We start from the raw sequence: 22,326 nt of genomic DNA on the forward strand, positions 1-22,326 counted from the left end.
TAGGTACAATGACTGTCACCCATTTTATGCATGTGGAAACTGAGAAAGTAGATAACTTTCTTGGTGTCAGCCAGCTTAATAGACAGTAACTCTGAGTTAATCACTTTATTCTGCCAACCCAAACAATCCCTTCTGTGGCTAGTCTACATAAATGAGAGGTCGGTATAGTTAATTTGAAATTTTGTTTATTTCTCATGAAACTCAATAGCCTTTAGCCTCCTGGGTTTAAGGAAAGAACTGAGTGAATTAGCTGGCTCCATATGAGATTTTTCAGCCAGCCAACTTCTAAGGCACATGGGCTAAGGGCCTCAAGTGTAAAAATGAGCTGTGTATTATCTTTCAAAGCCACCTTGGTCTTTGGGAAAATCCGTGGGCCTAACCATGAGTCCACATACAATCATTTTGTCAGTCTGATGAGAGTCAGTCCCAGGGGAAGGCCAGTGTGCCAGGGAGGAAGGATGAAGGAAGAAGCACATTAAATCTGCAGTTGCTTAAAGCATCTGCCTTTGATGCCGTCTCTGGGGGACACACTGATCGCCTCCTCTCAGTCAACAAATTCTATGTCTTCTCAGCAGTTCTGAAGAGGGACAGCCCTTTAAGGCATTTTGTACTGACAAGCTTATTTCTCTTAGAGCTCTAGAATGTAATAGAAACCATCAAAGGCAAGAGATATTAGGAGGTTGTTTTGCACGAGGGCAACAAAATTCATGTTTTCAGTTTTCAGGCAACTCCCTCACTTCTATCTGCAGTTCAATTAGTGGCAGGATAAACTAATAGTACATATTTGTTAGTTTATATACTATATATATATAATTTTATTATATTATTTTTTTATAAAAATTATAAATAAAAAATTATTATATATAAAAATTATATATAATTTTTTTTCTGGAGGTTGATTCTGTTTTGCTGCAAACAACTTTGTTTAGAAAGCCAGTGGCATTTTTCACGGAATTCCAAGCTCTTGCTAAACTGTTACCTGGTGGATTTATAATCTGAGGAAGCAGGGAGGACCGTGGGCACAACTTGAAAGGGGAGGGGGGCCATCATCCCAGCATGCCTTCAAGAACCCTGGGGTGAAAAGGGAAACTGTTTCTCCTCCACTCTGTAGAGATGGTGTTGGAAAGCCTCTATTCTGTTTTCTTCTGCGGGAGACAGGCTGAGACATGTCTTCCTGAAAAAGCTTGACCAGTGCTATATGTATTTAGTCCTTCTCTCGGTTTTCTGTTGCTGGCATCTTCCAAAAGTCTGAAAGAGCTAACTGAACAACCTACTTGCAGTGAACTCACTCTTAATGACTTTGGAGCCAAAGTTACATCTTACTTATTTTAGTGCAATCTGATGTCAATGTCTTTTTTAAAATAGAAAACAAATGTGTTTAGTAATTTTTATAAAGTGTAGACATCACAAAAAAACATAAAGTTAGAGTGAAAACCATCATCCTCCTGTACGCTTGCCTCAAGATGGATTCAATTCTGATTCAGTATTGATTAAGCACCTGCATTTTACTCGGATTTTATTTATCGAGTGCATTATTAATTTTGAGTAGCTACAGTATATTAGACATTGTGGGGAAATGGTGGCCGCACAGACATGTTTTGAATGGCTTGAAATGTTTGAAATGGTTCAAGCAGTGAAGGCCTCTTTTTAGAAATCAAATAACGGCCCTCTCTTCCACCTCACACTCCTGCTGCCAATTCTCTAGCTGGATGATTTCATTGTTTTTATTTTTAGCCTCTCTCTGTATGTTTAAACTGTTTCCCCAACTCTCCCACTTACTCCTTTGATGTGCCTTTAGTTTATCACCTCTTGTTTAGTGTCCTCTTGTTTTTAAGAATAAAATTCCATGCTTGGCAGTGGTGTTTGAAGGCTGTGATCCTAGAGGACTCTTTCTTTTCTGCACTTGACTGAGGTTATTTTTATTCTGCAACAAACATGACAGGCTCTTTTTGGAAAGAGATTTTGAATGTTTGCATATTATTCTAAAATACAGTCACTTGTGTTGTTCCAATTTGGGAGTTATCTGCGTGGGAGTTCATTCTATATGAGCTGGAGAACTATAATTTGTGGTTACTCCAGTATTTACTTAAATATACAGTAAAAATCAGACCATTATATATAATGATGGCATAGAATTAAGTACTGTTATTTTCCAGGGTATGTGGATTGATATAGTCAGAATTAACTGTAGAAATCCAACATGGAAAATTGGCAGATGTATACACATAATGCTGAAACTAATATATTTTCTTGATTTTGATTTCTCAAGGTTTTTATAAACGCTAGAAGGGTTATATTTTTCTTAAATTATCTGTGGTTCTAATGTCAAATTTTTTGGAACAACCATTTGAATGCAAAATTTTTTGAACAAAAGTTTATAATAAGAAAATTGTATTTGAACTCACAGATGAACCCTCACACATGAATCCTCTTCTTTTAATCTTTTAACAAATCTCAACTATAGACTTTTCTTTCTCCAATAGAGAGGATTTGGTGACCATCACTGGTTTTTTGAAAGAGCAAATGTATCTGATATCGAAGGGCTTATCATTTGATGTAGAAGAAATTAATCTTAACTTCCTGTTGGGTGTGTGCATATGTAGATATAAGCACATAGTATTTTTAATCCGGACCAAGAAGTGCCTTACCCCCTGGATAATTCCTTTTCATAACACTTCTGATTCATGGTCCCCCAGGTGAGAGAAAAATAATCCAGGTGTCATGTGCTCTGCAAGAGCAATCTATGTTTTTTGTATTATTTCTCCCAACGCAGATCTTAGATGTGGTATATTTCAGCTCTGGTCCCACCAGGGTCCCTGCCATTTGATAAACTCTGTTGTTGTCAATTTAACAACAGAATTCAAGGAACAGCAGAGTTCGTGAGTTTCAGCTCCCCTTTCATGCTGTTCCACTCACCCTTACTTCCTCGTTGTTATACAAACAGTCCAGGGAGACTCTTGCTTTAGGGCCTCTGTACTGGTTGTTCCCTTTGTCTAAAATGTTCTTTACCCATTACTCATTTTCTTATTTCATTCTGGCTTCTCTCAAACATCATCTGATCATAAATGCCTTCCCTGGTAGCCCTGTCTAAAATGTCAGTCCCTCCCCACACCTTAGAACCTCCCTCTCCTCTTACCTGCTTTATTCTTCTTCCTAGTCCTCACCATTACTTGATACAGAAATTTTTATGCAATTCCATGTTCACTGCCTGTTATATCTTCCCTCAACACCCATTAGAGCAAGGCTTTATCTGTTTGTACACCTGGAACATGGAATCGTACCTCGCACATGATAGGCACTCAATAACGGTTTGTGGGGAAGAAATGGATGAGGTGCAAATGGCTCTTTGAGTAGTATATAAGAATACTGAATACCAAAAGTAATTATGCCTTATCTGTTTTCCCCTAGCAAACTGTTAAGCCATGACAGCATGGTGTTGTGGAATATAATTTTTCAGGCATATTCCAAAATACATCTCATCTTTGGGCTATTAAATAAGAGCAAATTATAGCCATATTGCTGGATCACTTCAGAAGAACATAGAATAGTCACAGAAATGAGTCCATGAATCTCCTTAAGTATTCTGAAATGAAAGATCATGAGCAATAACCTGTTATTTATTGTTCCTCTAACATGCGTGTCCCATAAGGTTTGTCAGTATATCACCAAGGAGCATCCATCATGGAGAGGTAGTAATGGATGGTGGTTGAGAGCAAGGACTTTGGCATCTGAATGCCTGAGTTCAAACTCCTCTTCTTCTGCTTAATAGCTACATGAAACCCGACCAAATTGCTTAGCTTCTCTAAGCCTCAGTTTTCCTCCACCGTAAAATGGGAATACTAATAATTCTGGCTTGTGAAGATCCAGTAAGTCCATAGTTGTGCACAACTTAGCTCAGTGCCTGGAACATGGCCAGTATTTGATCATTTTTGATTAATTACCAGTAAGAATGATAAAGATTAAAATCACAGTAAGAATAGTAACAACATGGAGTCATTTAACAGTTACTTTTAAGGACATTACGACTTTGCTGTTAGATTCTGAAATATTTTTTGACAAAATGCGTATACTCTCATTGACATTAAGAGTGTCATGTTTAAATGGGCAAAATACCAACACATGCATATCATCCCCTATTATCAACATCACTCACCAGAATAGTATATTTGTTACCAAGGATGAACCTTACATTAATTAAGGTGCATTCCATTAATTAAGATTAATACATCATAATCACCCAAACTACAGTTTATCTTAGAGTTCACTCTTGGTAGAGTCCTATTGATTTGGACAAAAGTATAGGACGTATCTCCATCATTATAATATCATACAAAGTATTTTCACTGTTCTAAAAATCCTCTGTGCTTTATCTGTTCATGTCTACCCCACCACCACCCACCCCCAGAAACCACTGATCTTTTTATTTCTTTTTTTTCTTTACTTTTTTGTGTGTGTGTGTGAGTAAAATGATAGAAGTCTATTAAGTGAAGATATAGAAAAAGTTCTCAAGAGTGAGAGGGGTCCCGACAGGGTTGCCAATGAGGGTCTTTAGGGTTAGTCTTTTATAGAAAGCTAACCTGGGAACTTAAATCCTTTTAACATTTCTTTGCTACCACCATTGAGCAAGAACTAGTGATAACACCTTCAATGGCTTACTTCGTTTTTAGGGTCTGGTTATTCCTTGTTGGTCGCAGGGGATTTTCATAAAGACACCCACCCCACACGCCTAGGGTAGGGTGTCCGATTTGCCCCTTATCTCTGGTTTCCCCACACCTCCACATTTTGAGGATTTCTGTGAGCTTGATCACATTTTATTTATACAAAACAACCTATAGTTGGAATCATAAAGTATGTAGCCCTTTCAGATAGGCTCCTTATACTTAGTGATATGTATGTAAGTTTCCACCATGTCTTTTCCTGGCTTGATAGCTCATTTATTTTTAGCACTGAATAATATTCCATTGTCGGGATGTATGCAGTTTATCTGTTCACCTACTTAAGAGCTTCTTGGTTGCTTCCAAATATTGGCAATTGTGAATAAAGCTGCTATAAACGTCCAAAAAAAAAAAAAGGGCAAAATACTTGAGGAAAAATTTCTCCAAAGAATATATGCAAATGGCAACAAGCATATGAAAATATATTCAAATCACTAATCATTAGGGAAAAGCAAAGTAAAACCAAAGGGAGATCTACCTCATACCCATTAGGATGGCTCTTTTCAAAAACAAAATAAATACAGAAGATAACTCAGGTTGTGGAAAAATTAGGATCTTTGTGCCCTGGTAGTGGAAATATAAAATGGTACTGCCTCAATGGAAAACAATGTGATAGTTCCTCAAAAGATTAAAAATAGAATTACCATATGATCCAGCAGTTTCCCTTTTGAGTATAAACCCAAGGAATTGAAAGCAGGGACACAAACAGATATTTGTACACACCGGTTCACAGTAGCATTATTCACACCAGACAAAAGGTGGAAACAAGCCAGCTGTCCATCAACAGAAGAATGGATAAACAAAATATGGTATATACGTACAATGGAATATCATTCAGCCTTAAAAAGAAAGGAAATTCTGACATGCTACAACACAGATGAACCTTGAGACATTATACTAAGTGACACAAGCCAGACTTAAAAGGACAAATATTGTATGATTCTACTTATAATGAGATACGAAAACAGACAAATTCATAGAGAGTAGAATGGTGGTTGCCAGAGGCTGGGATGGGGGAAGGTGGAGGGAATGCAGAGTAATTGTTTAGTGGGAGCAGAGTTTCAGTTTGGGAAGAGGAAACAATTCTGGAGCTAGCCAATGGGGATGGTTGCCAGCAACATGAATGCACTTAATGCCATTGAACTGTTCACTTAGAAAATGTTAAAATGGTCAATTGTATGTTATATCTATTTTACCACAATAAAAACATGTTAGAGAATATCAGTTTTAAATTTAAAAAAAAAAAAGAATATCCATTTTGAGGCCAATGAAATGTGTACATCTTGGGTCATTTCCACATGGACCCCAAAATGAAGGGTTATATGCAGGACTTGGAAAAGAATTGGCCACACTATCCCATCCTGATAATTCACACCTGGATAATGCTTCCAGTTTACAAAGCACAAAAACATATGTCACCTTAGGATGTATTCACAGCCCCCCTTGAGGTAATATTGCTGTTATGCAAATAAGGAAAATGGATCTCAGAAAAATTAAGTGCTGTAGTATTCAAGGTTACATTACTGGTAAGTTGGTGTCAGGGCTTAAACTTTAGCCTTCAGGCACCTGCCTCTGTGAGCCGTCCTCTGTACCACCTCTTGACTAGATCTTCTCTTACTCCATAAACGAATGGCCTATTCCACCTTTCAGTGAAATACAAAGAATGCTCATCCCCCACCTGGCAAACAAGCAGGCATCGCTCATAACCCCTGGTTTTATGATAGTGAAGTGAGGTTGGTCAGAGTCATTACAACCACCAAGCGTGATGGACTATGGCTTAAATGTATTAGCCCTCAAATTTTAGAATAAATCAAGTAACTCTATCAAATATTTAAGGATGAGATAAAATAGCAAGATAGAGATAGCAGCAGGTTTGCATTTCCGTGGGCATGATAATGGTTTTTCATACGAAAAATAAAGTGCTAACCAAAAATAACTGACTGTTGGAATGTTTCATAGGATAAGCATACTGACTTCCCAGGAATCTCATCTCAAATGCAGGGCCTAAAAGAGTCTGTTTCTGGAGCTGAACGAAGTCATCAAAAAAGTTCAGTCACGTTCCTTGGCCAAGGGTCTCTGCATTAGGAGAATTTGGTGCTTAAGTGTTCCTGGGAGAGTAAGTTGATATTGGCATTCACATAACTTGCTTTTGGAAGAGTTTCCATGGAAAGGTTGTCATTAGATGAAACAATACCTCCATCACTCCTGCAACCTGATTCTTAAGCATCTGAGAGCAAGGCAGTTGCTATAAAATATTTGCTGTTCCTAAAACTTGTCATATACTATAATGTTCCAAAGCCAGAATGTTCTCAGTCAACTCTGTGATCTTGTTTATAAAGGAAAACCGAATACACAAAAGACTTTAAAAAGAAAATTAATGTCCTTGTGCCTTTATTGTCACAAAGCTAAGTTGTTTTTTTTTTTTAATGTTTGACCTTGCTGAGCAATCTAATGACATGTATAGATGAATAGGCGACCACATGGTTTAAAGTTAAAATATTTATCTTTCTCATCTACAAATTCTATGTCACCCACCTGGTTGGGACAGTTCCAAGACCACTTTTTCATTGTCCAATGCAGTGGTCACTAAAGGTGTGATTATTGAAACGTAGCACATAAATAATTAAAATGAAATAAGAGTTTCTTAGTTCTGCTTGCAACATTTCAAGTACTCAGTAGCCGTAGGCGGCCAGTGGCAACTGCATAAGGCAGCACAGACAGAGAACATTTCCATCATTGCACAAAGTTCTGTGGACAGTTCTATGTTTGCTTTCAAAACTTGTGCATCTTGGGCGCCTGGGTGGCTCAGTCGGTTGAGCGTCTGCCTTCGGCTCAGGTCATGATCCCGGGGTCCTGGGATCGAGTCCCACATCGGGCTCCCTGTTCCACAGGGAGCCTGCTTCCCCCTCTGCCTCTGCCTCTCTCTCTCTCTCTCTCTCTGTCTCTCATGAATGAATAAATGGAATCTTTAAAAATAAATAAATAAAGATCTCACCATTAAAATGAAAACATTAAAAAAAAAAAAAAAGAAAAACTCATGCATCTTAGGTTGGGTACCATCCTGGTACTATGCACGTGGGGTGGAGAATCCACTGTTGGACCGACCGAGAACAAAGCTGGCATCAGCTGGGCAGGGCTCATAGATGTGCCATCATCTTCTCTGGCCACCAGTAAGGTGACTTTGCAACCCATGTGTCAGTCTGGCTAATAAAGAAGTCTTCAGGGGCGCCTGGGTGGCTCAGTTGGTTAAGCGACTGCCTTCGGCTCAGGTCATGATCCTGGAGTTCTGGGATCGAGTCCCACATCAGGCTCCCTGCTCAGCAGGGAGTCTGCTTCTCCCTCTGACCCTTCTCCCTCTCATGCTCTCTGTCTCGCAAATAAAATAAAATCTAAAAAAAAAAAAAAAAAAAGAAGTCTTCAGATGAGGATAATATTGCTGGTTTGATCTCCAGCTCCTCTATAACAGAGGCCTCTAGATCAGCCTGGACATGACAGTCTTCTCAGTCAGGTGATGTCCTGCCTTTGAAAGCTGGGTCTTCTCTAAAATCATTCGGGTACCCCTTTAGGCAGTAATTCTCAACTGCAAATTACAGTCGCCTGGAGAGCTTTTTTTTTTTTTTTTTTAAATGAGGATACCCATGTCTCAACCCCAGAGAATCTGAATTAATTGCTCTGGTTTGCAGCCAGGAGTTTTTCAAAATTCCTCCAGGTTCTCTAGTATGCAGCCAGAGTTGAGAACCACTGCCTCACGCCGGATCCTAGCCTTTCAAGTAGTTTTACCTCAAGACATCTCAGCCTCTGGGTCAGCTACAAGTAGCAAGTCATGTAGGAACACTGAACGGGGACCTGGGAGACTCAGGTTGGATTTCGTGCCCTCCACCTAACGAGTGGTGGACCTTGAATGGGTCACTGTCTTGCCTGGGCCCCAGTGTCTCCCCCAGTTCAATGAAAGGGTTGATGGTCACTTGTGCCTGAATTCTACCGGTCTATGAAACACGAATTCCTACTCAACCTGATCAAACATTCAATTGTGGGAAGAAATATTTTCTCTTTTGCCATCCCAGCTAGTTCATATGCATTTTATATCCCCTCTAAGCTGATGCTGTACAAGCCTCAAATAGCCCTGAGCTTCCCCTGAGCGAGGCACCAGCTGTTCTGAAGTGCTGGGGAAAACGGGGTGACCTATACTAAGCAGTTCCATCCAATGTGATTCGAATCCAGCTGAATATTTAGTGGCTTCTGTGTGGATCCACATGTTAGATTACGTGTAGAATCGTCACTGATGTTTGTGTGTCTAACGAAGGGCTCTAACTGGCCTCTGTTATCGTGCATGAGAAGCTAATGTTTCTTTTTATGTCCCGAATAATTTCCAGGTGCCCACTTGTACAATCATTTCATTTCCTTCTCCAGAAGTTTTTATAGCTTGCCTTTAAAATCATCACCTAATGGGCAGTGAGGTGAAAGTTGTATTTACAGGACGTTCTCATCCGGTTAGGACTTGAGTTTCTTCCCTCTTGCCTTTTGCCAAAGCAAGGCTGGCTTTCTTGGCGGCTGCCCGATTCATCTTCGGATGTGCGCATATCTCATGGTGCTGTTGGCAGTGACATCTCCCTGCTCATCCCGTCAGAGACAGTAATGGGATAACACCTCTCAAGGTGACAGTGTATGTGACAGCAGGCGGAGGGGAGAGTGTGCTCCCTGGCAAAGATAAGGAATGTGATATCGTTTGGTCTCTGGGTTTCATCACCGTAACTGCTTATGGGTTCAAATTGCCCATGAATCAACCTGTAAGTGCCTTAGAATAGGAAAGCAGTTGCTAGCTTGCACTTGACTCTACTACTTTAGGTATCTCACTTCCTCAGCACCTGCCAGTCTCCTCCTATAATCTCCCACCTAATGTCTTTGCAACGCCTGGGCTTCCCGCTTTCTAGAGAGATCCTTTTCAGGTCCCTCCAGGAAATGGCTAGCCCTCGGCATGGTGTTCAGGCCTCAGTAGCTTACCCTCTGTGAATCCTCCTGGCCTGCTACCTCTGCACGGCTCACCCTCTGTGTCACAACCAAACTGTGTGGGGTAACCCAGCCTCCACCCCCAGGGTGCTTCTCATGCTAGGCTTTGCGCATGCTGTCTCATTGGCCTGGGAAACCCCGGGGCCCAGAGCTGCCCCGTAAACATGTTCTCCGGGCCACTTATGTGTGTTTAAGCTTTCTCATCACTCTATTAAAAAAAAAAAAGTAAGCAGGTGAAATTAATCTCAACAGTGTCTTTTCACCCAGCATATCCAAAATACTATTTCAACATGTAGCAAATACAAACATTGTTAATGAAATAGTTTCCACTCCCTTTTACTGAAGTCTTCAAAATCCAGTGTGTATTTTATACTTCGAACCCATCTCCATTTGGACTAGGCACATTTCAGGTGCTCACATGTGGCTGGTTGCTGTGGGCTACCCTCTGGTAAGATTCTGATCAGCCATCGCCTTTAGCAAGTCATGTCTGATTCCAGCCTCCATCACCCATACTGTCCAGTGGTTTTCTGCATATTAGGATTTTGCTGCATATTAGGATTACCCAGGGAGGTTTTGTTTTTGTTTTTTTTTTAAAGGCCGAAGACCAGATCTCAGTACAGATCAATTTGATCGGAATCTTTCTGGGGACCCAGACTTTAGTTTGGGGTGAGGAAGGAGGGAGGGTTGAGGAGACAGGAAATAAATAAGTAGGTCATATATACAATGGTCATCTATACTATACAGAAACATAAAGCAGAGAAAAGAACAGAGACTGCTGGGGGCAGGGGGTCTGCCTCTCTCTAGAGGGTGACTGGGGAAGGCCTCTCTTTCCCAAGGCTGCTAAGACAATGCAGAAGCCAGGACAAATTTCTGGAGCAGCTGTCTAGAAATGAGACGTGAGCACGTTCTGTGTGTAGGTATTGTAATGATGCTGTGAAACAAATAGCCCCCAAATCTCAACGGTCACAACAACAGACACTTTTTTTTCTATAGGTCAGCTGGACTCTGCAGGGCCTTGCAGGACTCAGTGGGAGTTAGGGGTGGGCCCACCTTGCAGGTTGGGTTCACTTGTGTTCCCCATGTCTCCTTGCTCTGAGACCAGCAGCTGCCCCTTTACATGTTCTTCCCACAATGGTAGCAGAAGTGCAAGATGGGGCAGGGGGTCTCAAGAGGCAACATTTAAGGCTCTTATGGCCTAGGCTTGGGACTGGCGCACTGTCACTCCTCCACACATCCCACTGGCCAGGGCAAGTCAGTGACCAAGCCTGACAGTAATGGGGTGGAGAAGTGTCCTGCCCCACAGGGACTGTGGACAGAGCAGGAAAGGAAAAGGTATGAACCAATAATCAACCTCAAATATGATCTAAGAATCATTTAGCTGGCCAGCTTTTGCTTGGAAGCTTAGAACTGTTTTGTTTTGTTTTCTAAAACAAGACCAATTCTCTTTGGGCCCTATGCTCTTACATGCTTCTAACCCTGTGCTCTCGGTGGGCCTGCACACTCCTCAACCAGAGTGATTACTTTATTGTACTCACGGCTCTCCATACAGCACTCTTAAGAACTCAGAGTCTTAACTCGTTCACTTACGGATATTTTAGCAACCGGCTCATGCGCGAGGCACCTAGAAGCTGTCCCCTTACACTGGAGGACACTATGCTCTGCCTTTTTTGATAATATGTACCACTCTCAGAATCATATATATTCAATATTTTTATGTATGCCTTACAGCCTTACAAACCCAATGAGGATGGTAACCAGGCCCCCTTGTTCATGGCTGGCTCTCCAATGCCCAAGTTCAGTAACTTATAGGTATTTATTCAATTGAATGAAATTATCCTAAAATGTACAGCAAGGTTAGAGCTGTATAGAGGGTCTCATATGAAACTCAAACATCCCTGGTCACTTAGTTTCCTCTTCTATAAAATGAAATTTATAATATGAAGTTTACATCATGGGGATGAATGTAATGATTAAAGGAGATAATTCATGTAAATGCCTTAAAATACATGTACATCATAAAAACCCAGTAAATAAATAGGTAATTTGTGGAATGGGATTATAGGAAACCAAATGAAGTTAAATATAATAGAAGGCATTTCATTTAGACTCATTCTACACCTCATTTGCTCTGTCTTAGTAACTAGGGAACTAGTCAGAGTAATCCGCAGAGCATCGGCTGCTACTTATAAAGTTTTGGGAAGAAGAAAAAGTATCAGAAGATAATGTCTCTCTAATTTCAAAGTAGGGCCAGAGGTGGTCACAGAAATGATAGGCTGAACACTTAGCATGAGAAAGACCTGGGGGAAAAAACAAAGCCAGCTCAAAATCCATTTGCAGAGATCTGGAAGTTGACAGAGCAGTGTCGTTTGTAGTAAGCCACATGGCTATGTGAAGACCAAGCTTTGTCAGATCATTCTCTCCTCATATGACTGGTTCTCGAGTCTAGGGATCAAGAGCACTTGACTAATACATCTTGACTGCAGTCTGTACTATAAACATTTTGTAAACTGGAAACTTGTGTCCTAGATCCAGCACTGGTCATCTTTTCTGACTGATTAAGAGTTTGGACAGGAGGGCACCTGGGTGGCTCAGTCGGTTAAGCATCTGCCTTCAGTTCAGGTCATGATCCCGGGGGTCCTGGGATTGAGCCCCACGTCGGGCTCCCTGCTTAGTGGGGAGCCTGCTTCTCCCTCTCCCTCTGCTGTTTCCCCTGCTTATGCTCTCTCTCTTTCTCTCAAATAAATAAATAAAATTAAAAAAAAAAAGCTTGGACAGGAAAGGAGGGAGGAGAAAAAGAGGGAAAAGATGAATAGATGGATAGATGAATGAATATTTGTGTAGCTGAAAGAGGATATAGATGGTATCTCTAGTCAAGGCCAACAATAATAGTAGTAAAGCCTATATCCACATATTACTGGAGAACTTCCAAAAGTTAACTGACTAGCTGTCCAAGGAGCAGAGCGGAAGCGTAAAGCTGCAAGGTATACTTTAAGGTATAAATTAAGGTGAGGAAGAACTCTAGGCAGGTGTCAAGAAGTTAGTAGATTGCACTGTGAAGGCTGGTGGAGGGGGAGAGAGGAGCAGACTGGAGCCACTTGGGCCACCTAGCAGAGCAGCCTGGGGAATGGGATCCAGGACGTTTTTAGCCACCCAAAAAGCATCTTGATTCACTCATTAGGCCCCAGTGGGTCACCATTAACCTAAGCTTCTCCTTGAAGAAGTAAAGGGAAAGATGCACATGAAATCTCCCATGGGTCAGAAACAAGAATTCCTGCGCAAGGACTGGGCTTTATCCTGGGTTTTATCCAGATCCCCCAAAACAGCAGCTTTCAAATAACAGTTTGTGAATGGGGGTTGACCTTGGAAGAGGCTAGAGTCTAGAGATCTAGAGTAAAATGAGCAAAATATGGCTAATATTCAGATGGTGAGTTTTTTATAAAGTTAATTTATGCCAGGTAAACAATTGTATGTCTTTCCTACTTTTTAGTGCTATTCTATCCTTTCTTAAAACGTGCAGACTGTGGTAATAGAGGGTAATTGGTGGTTGGTTTATTTATTTATTTGTTTTTGTAATGCCCTTAACAAAATAGAAGTTGGCCATCCTGTGTGGGTCCCTCTGCCTTTTTTGTGTGTACATTTTTATTGAAGTATAACACATAAGTGCACAGCTTGATTAATGTTTACAAAGTGAACACACAGGTTCCCAGAAACTAGATCAAGAACAAAACATGCCATGTATCTCTGAAGGGCCCTGCATTGTCCTTCTCTGTCATACCCTTTCCCAAGCATAACCACTGTCAGATTCTGACAGCCTGCTTGTGTTATTGATATAAATGGAATCATACGGTATTTTCTCTTTGGTTTTTGCCATCTTTCACTCACACGAGTGAAAGATCTTGTACCATTTTTCTGTACCCATTAAGAAATCCAACACATTTCTTGAAATATTCTCTAACCACTCTCAGGCCTTCCAAACTCATATAGTTCATGACATCTATAGCAGCGATTCTCCAGTGTAGGCCAAAATATGTAGGTATACCAATGTCTACCTGGGGCCATTGCCATATACCTGTCAACATGTAGATTTTATTTCTATAACTGAAACTCCATTAGTTTATAATAGCCTCTGTCAAAAAGAAACACTGGGCAAGTTACATACATGGATGGCGACCAAGACAGCTTATTCATAGAGAAGGGAAAGAGATATAGCAAAATATCATCCCATCTACAAGGTAATTTGCATATTTTTAAATTATATGTAAACTTAGCCTCAGGAACATATAAGAGAACATAGTTGGAGAGTGACATTTTACTCAACCAGAACCACTACTAAAGAAGATCAAATATGAAAGCTAAGAATGCTTTTGGAAATTTAGGGAGATATTGAGGTACGTGGCTGTGGTTTCATTGTAACAATTCTTGATTAGTGTTTAGTGGGGGGGGTTTTTATTTTTAATTTTTTAAGATTTTATTTATTTATTTGAGGGGGGAGAGAGAATGAAAACACAAGCAGGTTGGGGGACAGAGGGAAAAGCAGACTCCCCACTGAGCAGGAAGCCTGATGCGGGGCTCGATTCCAGGACCCAGGGATCATGACCTGAGCCGAAGGCAGATGCTTGACTGAGCCACCCAGGTGCCCCTAGTTTCTTTAGTCTCCCAACCATGGCACCAACTTTTTAAACATTTGAACCCAAAAAGATTGTGCACCAGTGGGGAGTTGCACTTATAGCTAAATATTGTGTGTTATTTCTCACATGGTGATCATAGCAGTGCTATACATTGTACCAGGCTGTATGATTTCCATAATGTTTCTTTATCCTTAGAACCAACCTGGAAATGAGGCGGGGAATGGAGTGTTCATATCCCTGTATTACTTAAAACTGAAACTCGGGGCGCCTGGGTGGCTCAGTCGTTAAGCGTCTGCCTTCGGCTCAGGTCATGATCCCAGGGTCCTGGGATCGAGCCCCGCATCGGACTCCCTGCTCAGCGGGAATCCTGCTTCTCCCTCTCTCACTTCCCCCTGCTTGTGTTCCCTCTCTCGCTGTGTCTCTCTCTGTCAAATAAACAAAATAAAATCTTTAAAAAAAAAAAAAAAACCACTGTAACTCAAAGAGGTTGCCTATCTTGTCCAGGAGTACAACATTACAAACAGCAGAAGCCAACATTGAACCTTGGGTTTCCCTGGTTTCTGATGTTCTTCCATTCACCACACAGCCTGTTGGGTGTATATCCACCTCCCCTGCTATACGATAAATGCCCGGAAAGCAGAGGGTAGCCCTTATCCTGTGTTCTGTTTCTCTTCTGCACCTGCTTCTTCATCTTCAACAGAGTGGGTGCTTAAAGTGCTTAGAATTACATGTGCTCCTTTATAAGCTGGTTGCAACTTAAATAGGTTGCTCTAGGAGTTCCGAGTTGCTAGTAGAGAGTGAAAGGCATTCTTTTTTATATATATATAATTTTTTAATGTATTTATTTGAGAAAGAGAGCAAGCATGAGTGTGGGAGTAGGGGGTTGAGGCAGAAGGAGAGAGAGAAGCTGACTCCACACTGAGCTGGGAGCCCAAAATGGGGCTCGATCCCAGGACCCCAAGATCATGACCTGAGCTGAAGGCAGATGCTTAACCGACTGAACCACCCAGGTGCCCCAAGAGTGAAAGGCATTCTTGACTGGAGAGAGATCTCAGAGCGAATCTAAAGAAGAGACAGAGTTTTATTGACCTATGGGGAAAAAAAAATGTTGGTATTTTTTCCCTGACAACATGAGAAGAAACCTGGTACCAAAAGGGAGGAGGTGGAAAGATGAGAGAGGCTCTGAAAAATATGGTGGATAGCCAGAGCCCATGAGGAAATGTGGTCTGTGGTAAATTCCCCATGGTGAGGAGGGTTGGGTGCTAGCGATAGCTAATATTAACTATTAGGCATTTCTGACTCTGCTCTTTGTTGTAAGACCCCACTGGACAGTTTTGCCCTGAGCTTCAGTAAAATTATATATCCTGTGTTAGTGGAGCTTTAGGAAATGAAATAAGAGGGGTTAGGACATCAGTCTTTGATCTAAAGAGGGAAGACAAGAGAGAGGCCAATTGCCCTAGAAGGTAAGACAGAAAGAGAAGGTTAAGAGATGGGTCAAGTGTAGGAGTGTTGAGTGGAAATAACCTGGGCTATAAGCCTCCTCAGGAATGCTTAGAAATGTGGGAAAGCTCACTAGACTCACTGCAGAATGTGGGATATTGGGGGTCAAATCATTTTAGTTGGATGTTGAACAAAGCAGTGACCTCAGAAAGCTAGAAGACTTGAAGACATAAAAGGTACATCTGTATTTACTGAATGGTTCAACTTAAGATCTAGATCCCTCAATCTCTGATAAGTTTACAGAGTTTTATTTTGTATTTTTTCACCTTCCATTTTATTCTCCTTGTTACCCCCTTGTTCTTATTCTACTGGGTAATGACTCAATTTAACATTCTTTGCTAGCTTGCTCACATGACAAACCAAGGTCATGTACAAATCCAGAATCCTAGTGGTATGGGATCTTTGTATGTTCTACCCTACCCTGGGTCTCAGAGGGGTGTTTGTGTGTGTGTACGTGTGTGTATTTAAGGGAGAGAATAAGCAGGGTCACAAAGAGAAGGAAGATCACTTACCAGCTTAAGGACAAACTTGTTTACTCTTAAATATACATTTTTTTTTCAGAGTCAGCAAAAGCCAGAGCCATCGTGCCTATGAAACTGCATTTGCATTTATAGTACAAATAAGAAAAATGAATTCTAGCTAGAGCATGTCCTTAAAGAGATTATAAATCCACTCTCTTGACTGGAGTGCTGGGCAGTACTTTGATTGGTAAATGAACATGCGTGTTGCACTTGAAAGTTAAGGGAAGCGAGAAATTTGGGTAAGGAGCCAGTGGGGACATTTTACCATGGGAACAATTTAGTCACAGAGAGCCATCTCTTCTATTGAAAACTGCTTATACCTGGCTAACTTTGTAGACATTTAATCCACAATGAAGTTTGGCTTATGGTGGGTTAATAATTAGATACTCTTTGTGTATAGTTCAAGTGAAGGCCACTAGCTATGACTTCACTTTGGCTGGGGTTTCCCTGTAATCCATTTAGCAAATTAAAGAGATTACTTTGATTGGTGCCATTATCTCCTATTCTCTTGCGGGTGAACCACTTAACCTGTGCTTAATTGAAAGAGATAGAGAGGGTACAGTAACAAATACAATCAAAAGGAAGGGGCAATAGGATCTGTAGGCCAAACAGATGATGGCACTGGGCTAACAATAGCAGATTAGAGGTGAGATCAATTAATTAGAAGCTATTGTAGGCGTTGGGTGGTTGCCAAGGTTTCTAATGGCCTAAGCCATCATGCCAGCTCTGTTTAGGAGGATTTTAATGACTGGGAGTTGATGTGGTTATTTCAATAATTACTTACTTTTATAATTACTTCATTAGAATACTAAATGTATTACTTCAAGGAGGAAGATCTTTATCCCCCACACATCCAGCCATATTGGGAGGCTACATCTTTCCATGGGGAAGTCTCCTGTTTGGAAGAGGCAGTGGCCGGGAAATAGTTATGCTCATATAGCAGCAAGAATTATACATCAGGTGTCTGCTCAGTAAGGCCCTGGGCTAGGCATCTGGAGTACAGAGATAAATAAGGCACTGCCTTTGCGGCGGGTGCAAACACAAAAGCATAGTTTCAATGCAATTGGATAAAGACTGGGATAAAATTATGCAAAAGGTATGCATGTACCAGTAACCACTTAGTAGAGGAAAAGAGAGGTCATTGTAGTTGTTTCAAGCAGAAAGGGATTTAATATAGGGGAATTAAGTGGCAGGTCTGGCCTGGCATCTCCTGATTGACATCCTCTTCTGCCCACTCCCTCCCCCTTGCCCTGATTCAACACATGGACTTCTTCCTATCCTTTGAATTGCCCAGTCACACTCCTGCTGAGAGGTCTTGCAGTAACTACTCCCTCTGTCTAGAATGTTCTTCCCTCACCTGCCACATGGCGAATCCTGCTTCCTTCAATGTTTCCCTCAAATGTCACCCCTTCGGCAAGGCTTACCCCGGCTGCCTGGTTCAGAGCTGCTCCTCACTCTCACTTCCAACATTTCTAATTCCCCTTCCGCTGTTTTACCTAGCCCTTAATTTTTTTTTAAAATACAAAATATGTGCTTGATATGTTTATTATTTATTCCCACAGACATGATCGAACGTAAGGTCACAGACAGGATTCCGAGTCTTTTGATCAGTGATGAGTCCCAAGGGCCTCTGGCAGTGCTTGATATACAGACGGTGTTTGATAAATATTTACTGAGTGAATTGGGTGCCTCTCCTATCCCTGGAAGAGTTCTGGAGAGGAAGCCGTGGCAGAAGGTCACACCACTCTAGCTGGGATCCGCAGTTCAGGAAACGGTTGCTGATGTCCTGCCAGTGCCCCACTGAGGCCGCTTGCCCTGCAGCCACGCCCACGTCTGTGCGCTTCCTCGTCAGCATTTCAGGCCACAGGAAGGTGGCTGTGACTTCATGCTACCTTCCAAGCCTCAGGGAAGACAAGCTGGCAAATGCAGTATTTAAGTTTTCAACTTCTCCAAACAGAAGGAGAGAGAATGGGGGATGGAGAAGCCAGCTCAGCTATCTGTCACAGGACCTTGTGTGCATGTGAATGAGGGCCACCATTCCCCCTTTCGGGTGGACAAGCTGGGGCTCCGGGTTGTGCAATGAGCTGTAGGTCCCACCTGTCTTTGAGCCAGGCTTATCCCACCGGGCCTCCTCATTCTGAAGGCTCTCTTTCACTCCACCTCATCTGTCAGAGCAGAGTACCAGTAAGGCCAAAATCAAGAGTTTAGTTGCCCAGGAAGGCTTTGCTTTGTCCTAGATTTATGGCAGTGACCCCTAACTTTTGCCAGCATGGACCAGACCAAAAGCAGAGCTGGGCTTAGGGACACGAGGCAGAATCCTGAGCATGGCAACTCAGAGCATAGGCCTTTTCCTTAGCAGGTCCTTTGTTATTACATCCAGTCTGCTCAGGAGGAAGAACATTAAATGACTTTCCTCTCTATTTTGGGCCTGACCCCAAGTGGAAATTCTTCAGTTCCTCTGTATCACAACACTAGTGTCACATAAATCTGACAGGAGGCCACATAATTGCTGAAATTAAAGCGTAATACCTGACACCTTGGAGGTAGCTCCCTAGAGTCTGTGAATATTTATTTAATGGAAATGGGGTACGTTTGACCTTGCAGGGTCAAACTGACTGTTTCTCTCCCTGACATACTTTGTGAAGAAACAAGGAAATTTTAAGCTGCAGATCAGTAGGTCATCTGCTCTGGGGCTGCTATATTGAGCAGGATTATTCCATCATCAGGAACAGCCACAAGCATTGCTAAGGGGCCAACTTGTGAATGGCACTGTTAGGGTCCATTCAAACAGGATTAGGGACGTGGTCACAAATAACCCTACCTTTGGGCATTTGTGTGAGCGGAGCCTTCTAAAATGACTCCCAGTGATCCCCACCTTCTAGCATTCACTCCCTTGAATAATTCCCTCCCCTTGCATGCGCAGAGTAGACCTACTGACTACTATTAAACAGCACATGCAAAAATGATGGGATGTCCTTTCCAAGGCTGGGTTATAAAAGACTATGACTTCTGTCTTGCTGGCATCTTTCTCCCTCCCCCCCCCCATCATGCTTATTTTGACAAAGCAAGCCACCATGTTGGAGAGGCCTACATGGCAACAAACTGAGGGTGGCTTTCATCCAATAGTTGCTGAAGAGCTAAATTCCTCAATCTAACCTCTCCTGAGGGACTGAATTCTGCAAAGATACAGATGAAAGTGGATCTTTCTCCAGTCAGGCCTTAAGATGATTATAGCCTAGTCAAGACCTTGACTGTGGCCAATAAGAGAGCCTGGAGCAGAGAGCCGAGCTAAGTTGTGTCCAGACTCTTGACCAAAATTGAGATTATAAATGTTGTTGTTTTAAGCCACTAAGCTCCAAGTAATTTTTATGCAGCAATAGATAATATAATGAGGGAGGCAGCATTCTAAAATACGGATACTCAGAGCTCCATAAATCCCTGTGAGATGAAAAAGTAGAGGAGGGTCACAAGATGCTTAGTGAAGCCATTTAGAAGTTCCAGTTTAATAGGTGAGGGCAGCATTGCCTCAATCCTCACAACCATGAATGCATAATTAAAACCTGAGATGCTTCCTGAAGTAAATGCATAGTCCTACCATAGGAGACTGACCCATATCAGGGTGTGGTCAGGGAAGGCTTCTCTAAGGAACTGATATTTTGAACACTGACAAATGACTTAACTAGGTGACTTGGGAAAAAAGAAGCAATCCAGTCAAAGGGAACAGTATATACCTAGGTCACGTGTTGGGAAGGCCCATTGTTTGCACTCAAGAGAGAAGGGAAGACGTAGGTGTGACATGTAAATGGGGGATCTGTAGGAAATGTGATAATAGGAACCCATTTGAAGAGCGTAGTTGGTGGTGTTGTGATCAGATATCCCTGAAAGGTCACTCTGGCTATAGTGTGGAAACCAGTCGGAGGGGAACTTGAGTTTATCCTGGGAGACCAGTTAAGTTGCTCTTGCCGTAGCCCTGATGAGAGGAGGGTGCCTTCCACTGGGGTGGTGGTCGAGGGCTGGAGAGCGTTTTGAGAGAGACCTATCTGGTGAAGGAGACAGGCTGAGTGATGAACTGGAGGTGATGCAGATGAGGTGTTATGACTATCCCCATCTTCCAGATGACACACTGGGCCTTAAAAAGGGTGACAACGTGTCCAAAGTCAACAGCAGAGCCAAAGAAGCAAGATTATAGATGCTAAGGTCCACTTGAGGCAACTGAGCAGAAGACTAGGCTTTCTCTTTGTTCTGGCTCCATCCCTAGCTAACTACCGATACACACATACAAATACATCCACACATGCTCATGCATGCCCAGTGACATGGGTGTCCGCAGGACCACACACGCACATCTGCACGTGCACACATGCAAATCCAAACTGTTCAAAGCCATTTTTCTGCCCTCCCTATCTTTGTTTCCCTCTTTGTTTCCTTTGTAACCCCTCTACTTCAACTAGGGGCCATTGTTTAGCTACTGAACCCCATTCAATTAATTGCTAACTGCTCATCCTTCTCTTACACTCTCTTTTGAGTCTGTTTTCTTCTGTCTCCACTGCCATCCCTCCAGCAGTCGTGCAATAGCCTTTTCACGCTTCCTCTTCAGCCTCTTTTTTCTCCAGCGTGTCATCCACAGTGCTGCTGGATTGATTTTTTTTTTTTTCCACCACCTCTCGTTTCTTAACACACCCTCAAAGCTTCAGGTGCTCCCCAAGCTTAAAGTCCCCACCTCCTTCGTCTGCCCTTTATGCCCTCTATAGGCAACTTACCAGTTATTTTTCTTTATGATTTTTGGTTCCCCCAGAGTGGCTTAATTTTTACCCACACCTAACTGGCCACTCGAATATTTTAATAGTACCTAAGAATTAACAAAGTTCTTTCTCATGTTCACATCAACCCTACAGGGTTGACATTTCCACATGACATAGGGGAGTAAATCGAGGCACAGAGAGATTATTCTCCCGCAATGACTAATAATGGCACCTCTACTCTTACTCTCTCAAGGCTTCTCTTTAAGCCTATATTCATACTTAAAAGCATTTCTTTTGCAAGAAACTTTAAATACCATGGCCACAAATGAGAAACTCCCTATCACTTGTAATATTCGCTCTGTTGAGGGGAGGTAAGAGACGTGAAAAAGACACATTGCAACTACGAAGACTTTCTTCTGGCTGTAATTAGAAGCAATGAAAGAGGCCATGGGTGTCTCTCTGTGTGGCTCTGTTTTCTCGTTTGTATTTGCGTAACCACATAAAATAATTGGCATCCAACAAGTGATACAGGTCTCACATCTTGGGTGGAAATGCATTATTGAAATGCCCATCACCTTGAACAAAGTTGACGACCCGTGGTGTTTTTCCGTAGATTCTGGTGCTCTCCTTTTTCCAGCAAACATTAAATATATCCTCCTTTTTCCACCCAAAATTCATTTCTTTTTTTTTTTTTTTAAGATTTTTATTTATTTGACAGAGAAAGAGAGAAAGAGTTCACAAGCAGGGGTAGAGGCAGAGGAAGAGGGAGAAGCAGGCTTCCCGCTGAGCAGGGAGCTCGGTGTGGGGCTCAATCCCAGGACTCTGGGATCACGACCCGAGCCGAAGGCAGCTGTTTAACTGACTGAGCCACTCAGGCGCCCCCCCAAAATTCATTTCTGACATGGCTTTGTTTTTTCCATGTACTCTCTATTCCAAACTACATTTCTTCCTACATTTCCACTTATATAGAAGGGAAAGAAGCTAAATTTTTGGAATAAGCAATTTCTCTATGGAGAGTCCCAAGGCTGCACTCATATCAAAGCTAAATAACCTCTCATTCTAAGGGATGTTGGTCCCTCAGGCCAGGGCTGAGGTCATTAGCAGGGCAGAAGGAGGAAGCATGGATGGTTAATGCTTCCATCTATCCTGGTCCACACGGAGACACCCTCAGCTTCCCTTAGCATTGTGCCAGCAGCCTTCCCCCACATTAAGA

The 22,326-nt window shown here is 42.1% G+C and overlaps 1 protein-coding gene across 2 annotated transcripts in view; it reads left to right on the forward strand.

Annotated features, from left to right (window-relative positions):
• The window catches only part of RARB (retinoic acid receptor beta), a 385,733-nt gene that overhangs the window by 77,988 nt on the left and 285,419 nt on the right, over positions 1-22,326 (forward strand). The window contains exon 3 of one of the 2 annotated variants that reach the window (XM_021678917.2): positions 2,950-2,973. The exons of the other annotated variant lie outside the window; for it this stretch is intronic. Coding sequence (XP_021534592.1) covers positions 2,950-2,973 — 24 coding nt within the window. The remainder of the gene's footprint in view (positions 1-2,949; positions 2,974-22,326) is intronic. 2 annotated transcript variants of the gene reach the window in all.

The sequence above is a fragment of the Neomonachus schauinslandi genome, chromosome 1 (genome assembly GCF_002201575.2).
Source record: "Neomonachus schauinslandi chromosome 1, ASM220157v2, whole genome shotgun sequence".
NCBI lineage: Eukaryota > Metazoa > Chordata > Mammalia > Carnivora > Phocidae > Neomonachus > Neomonachus schauinslandi.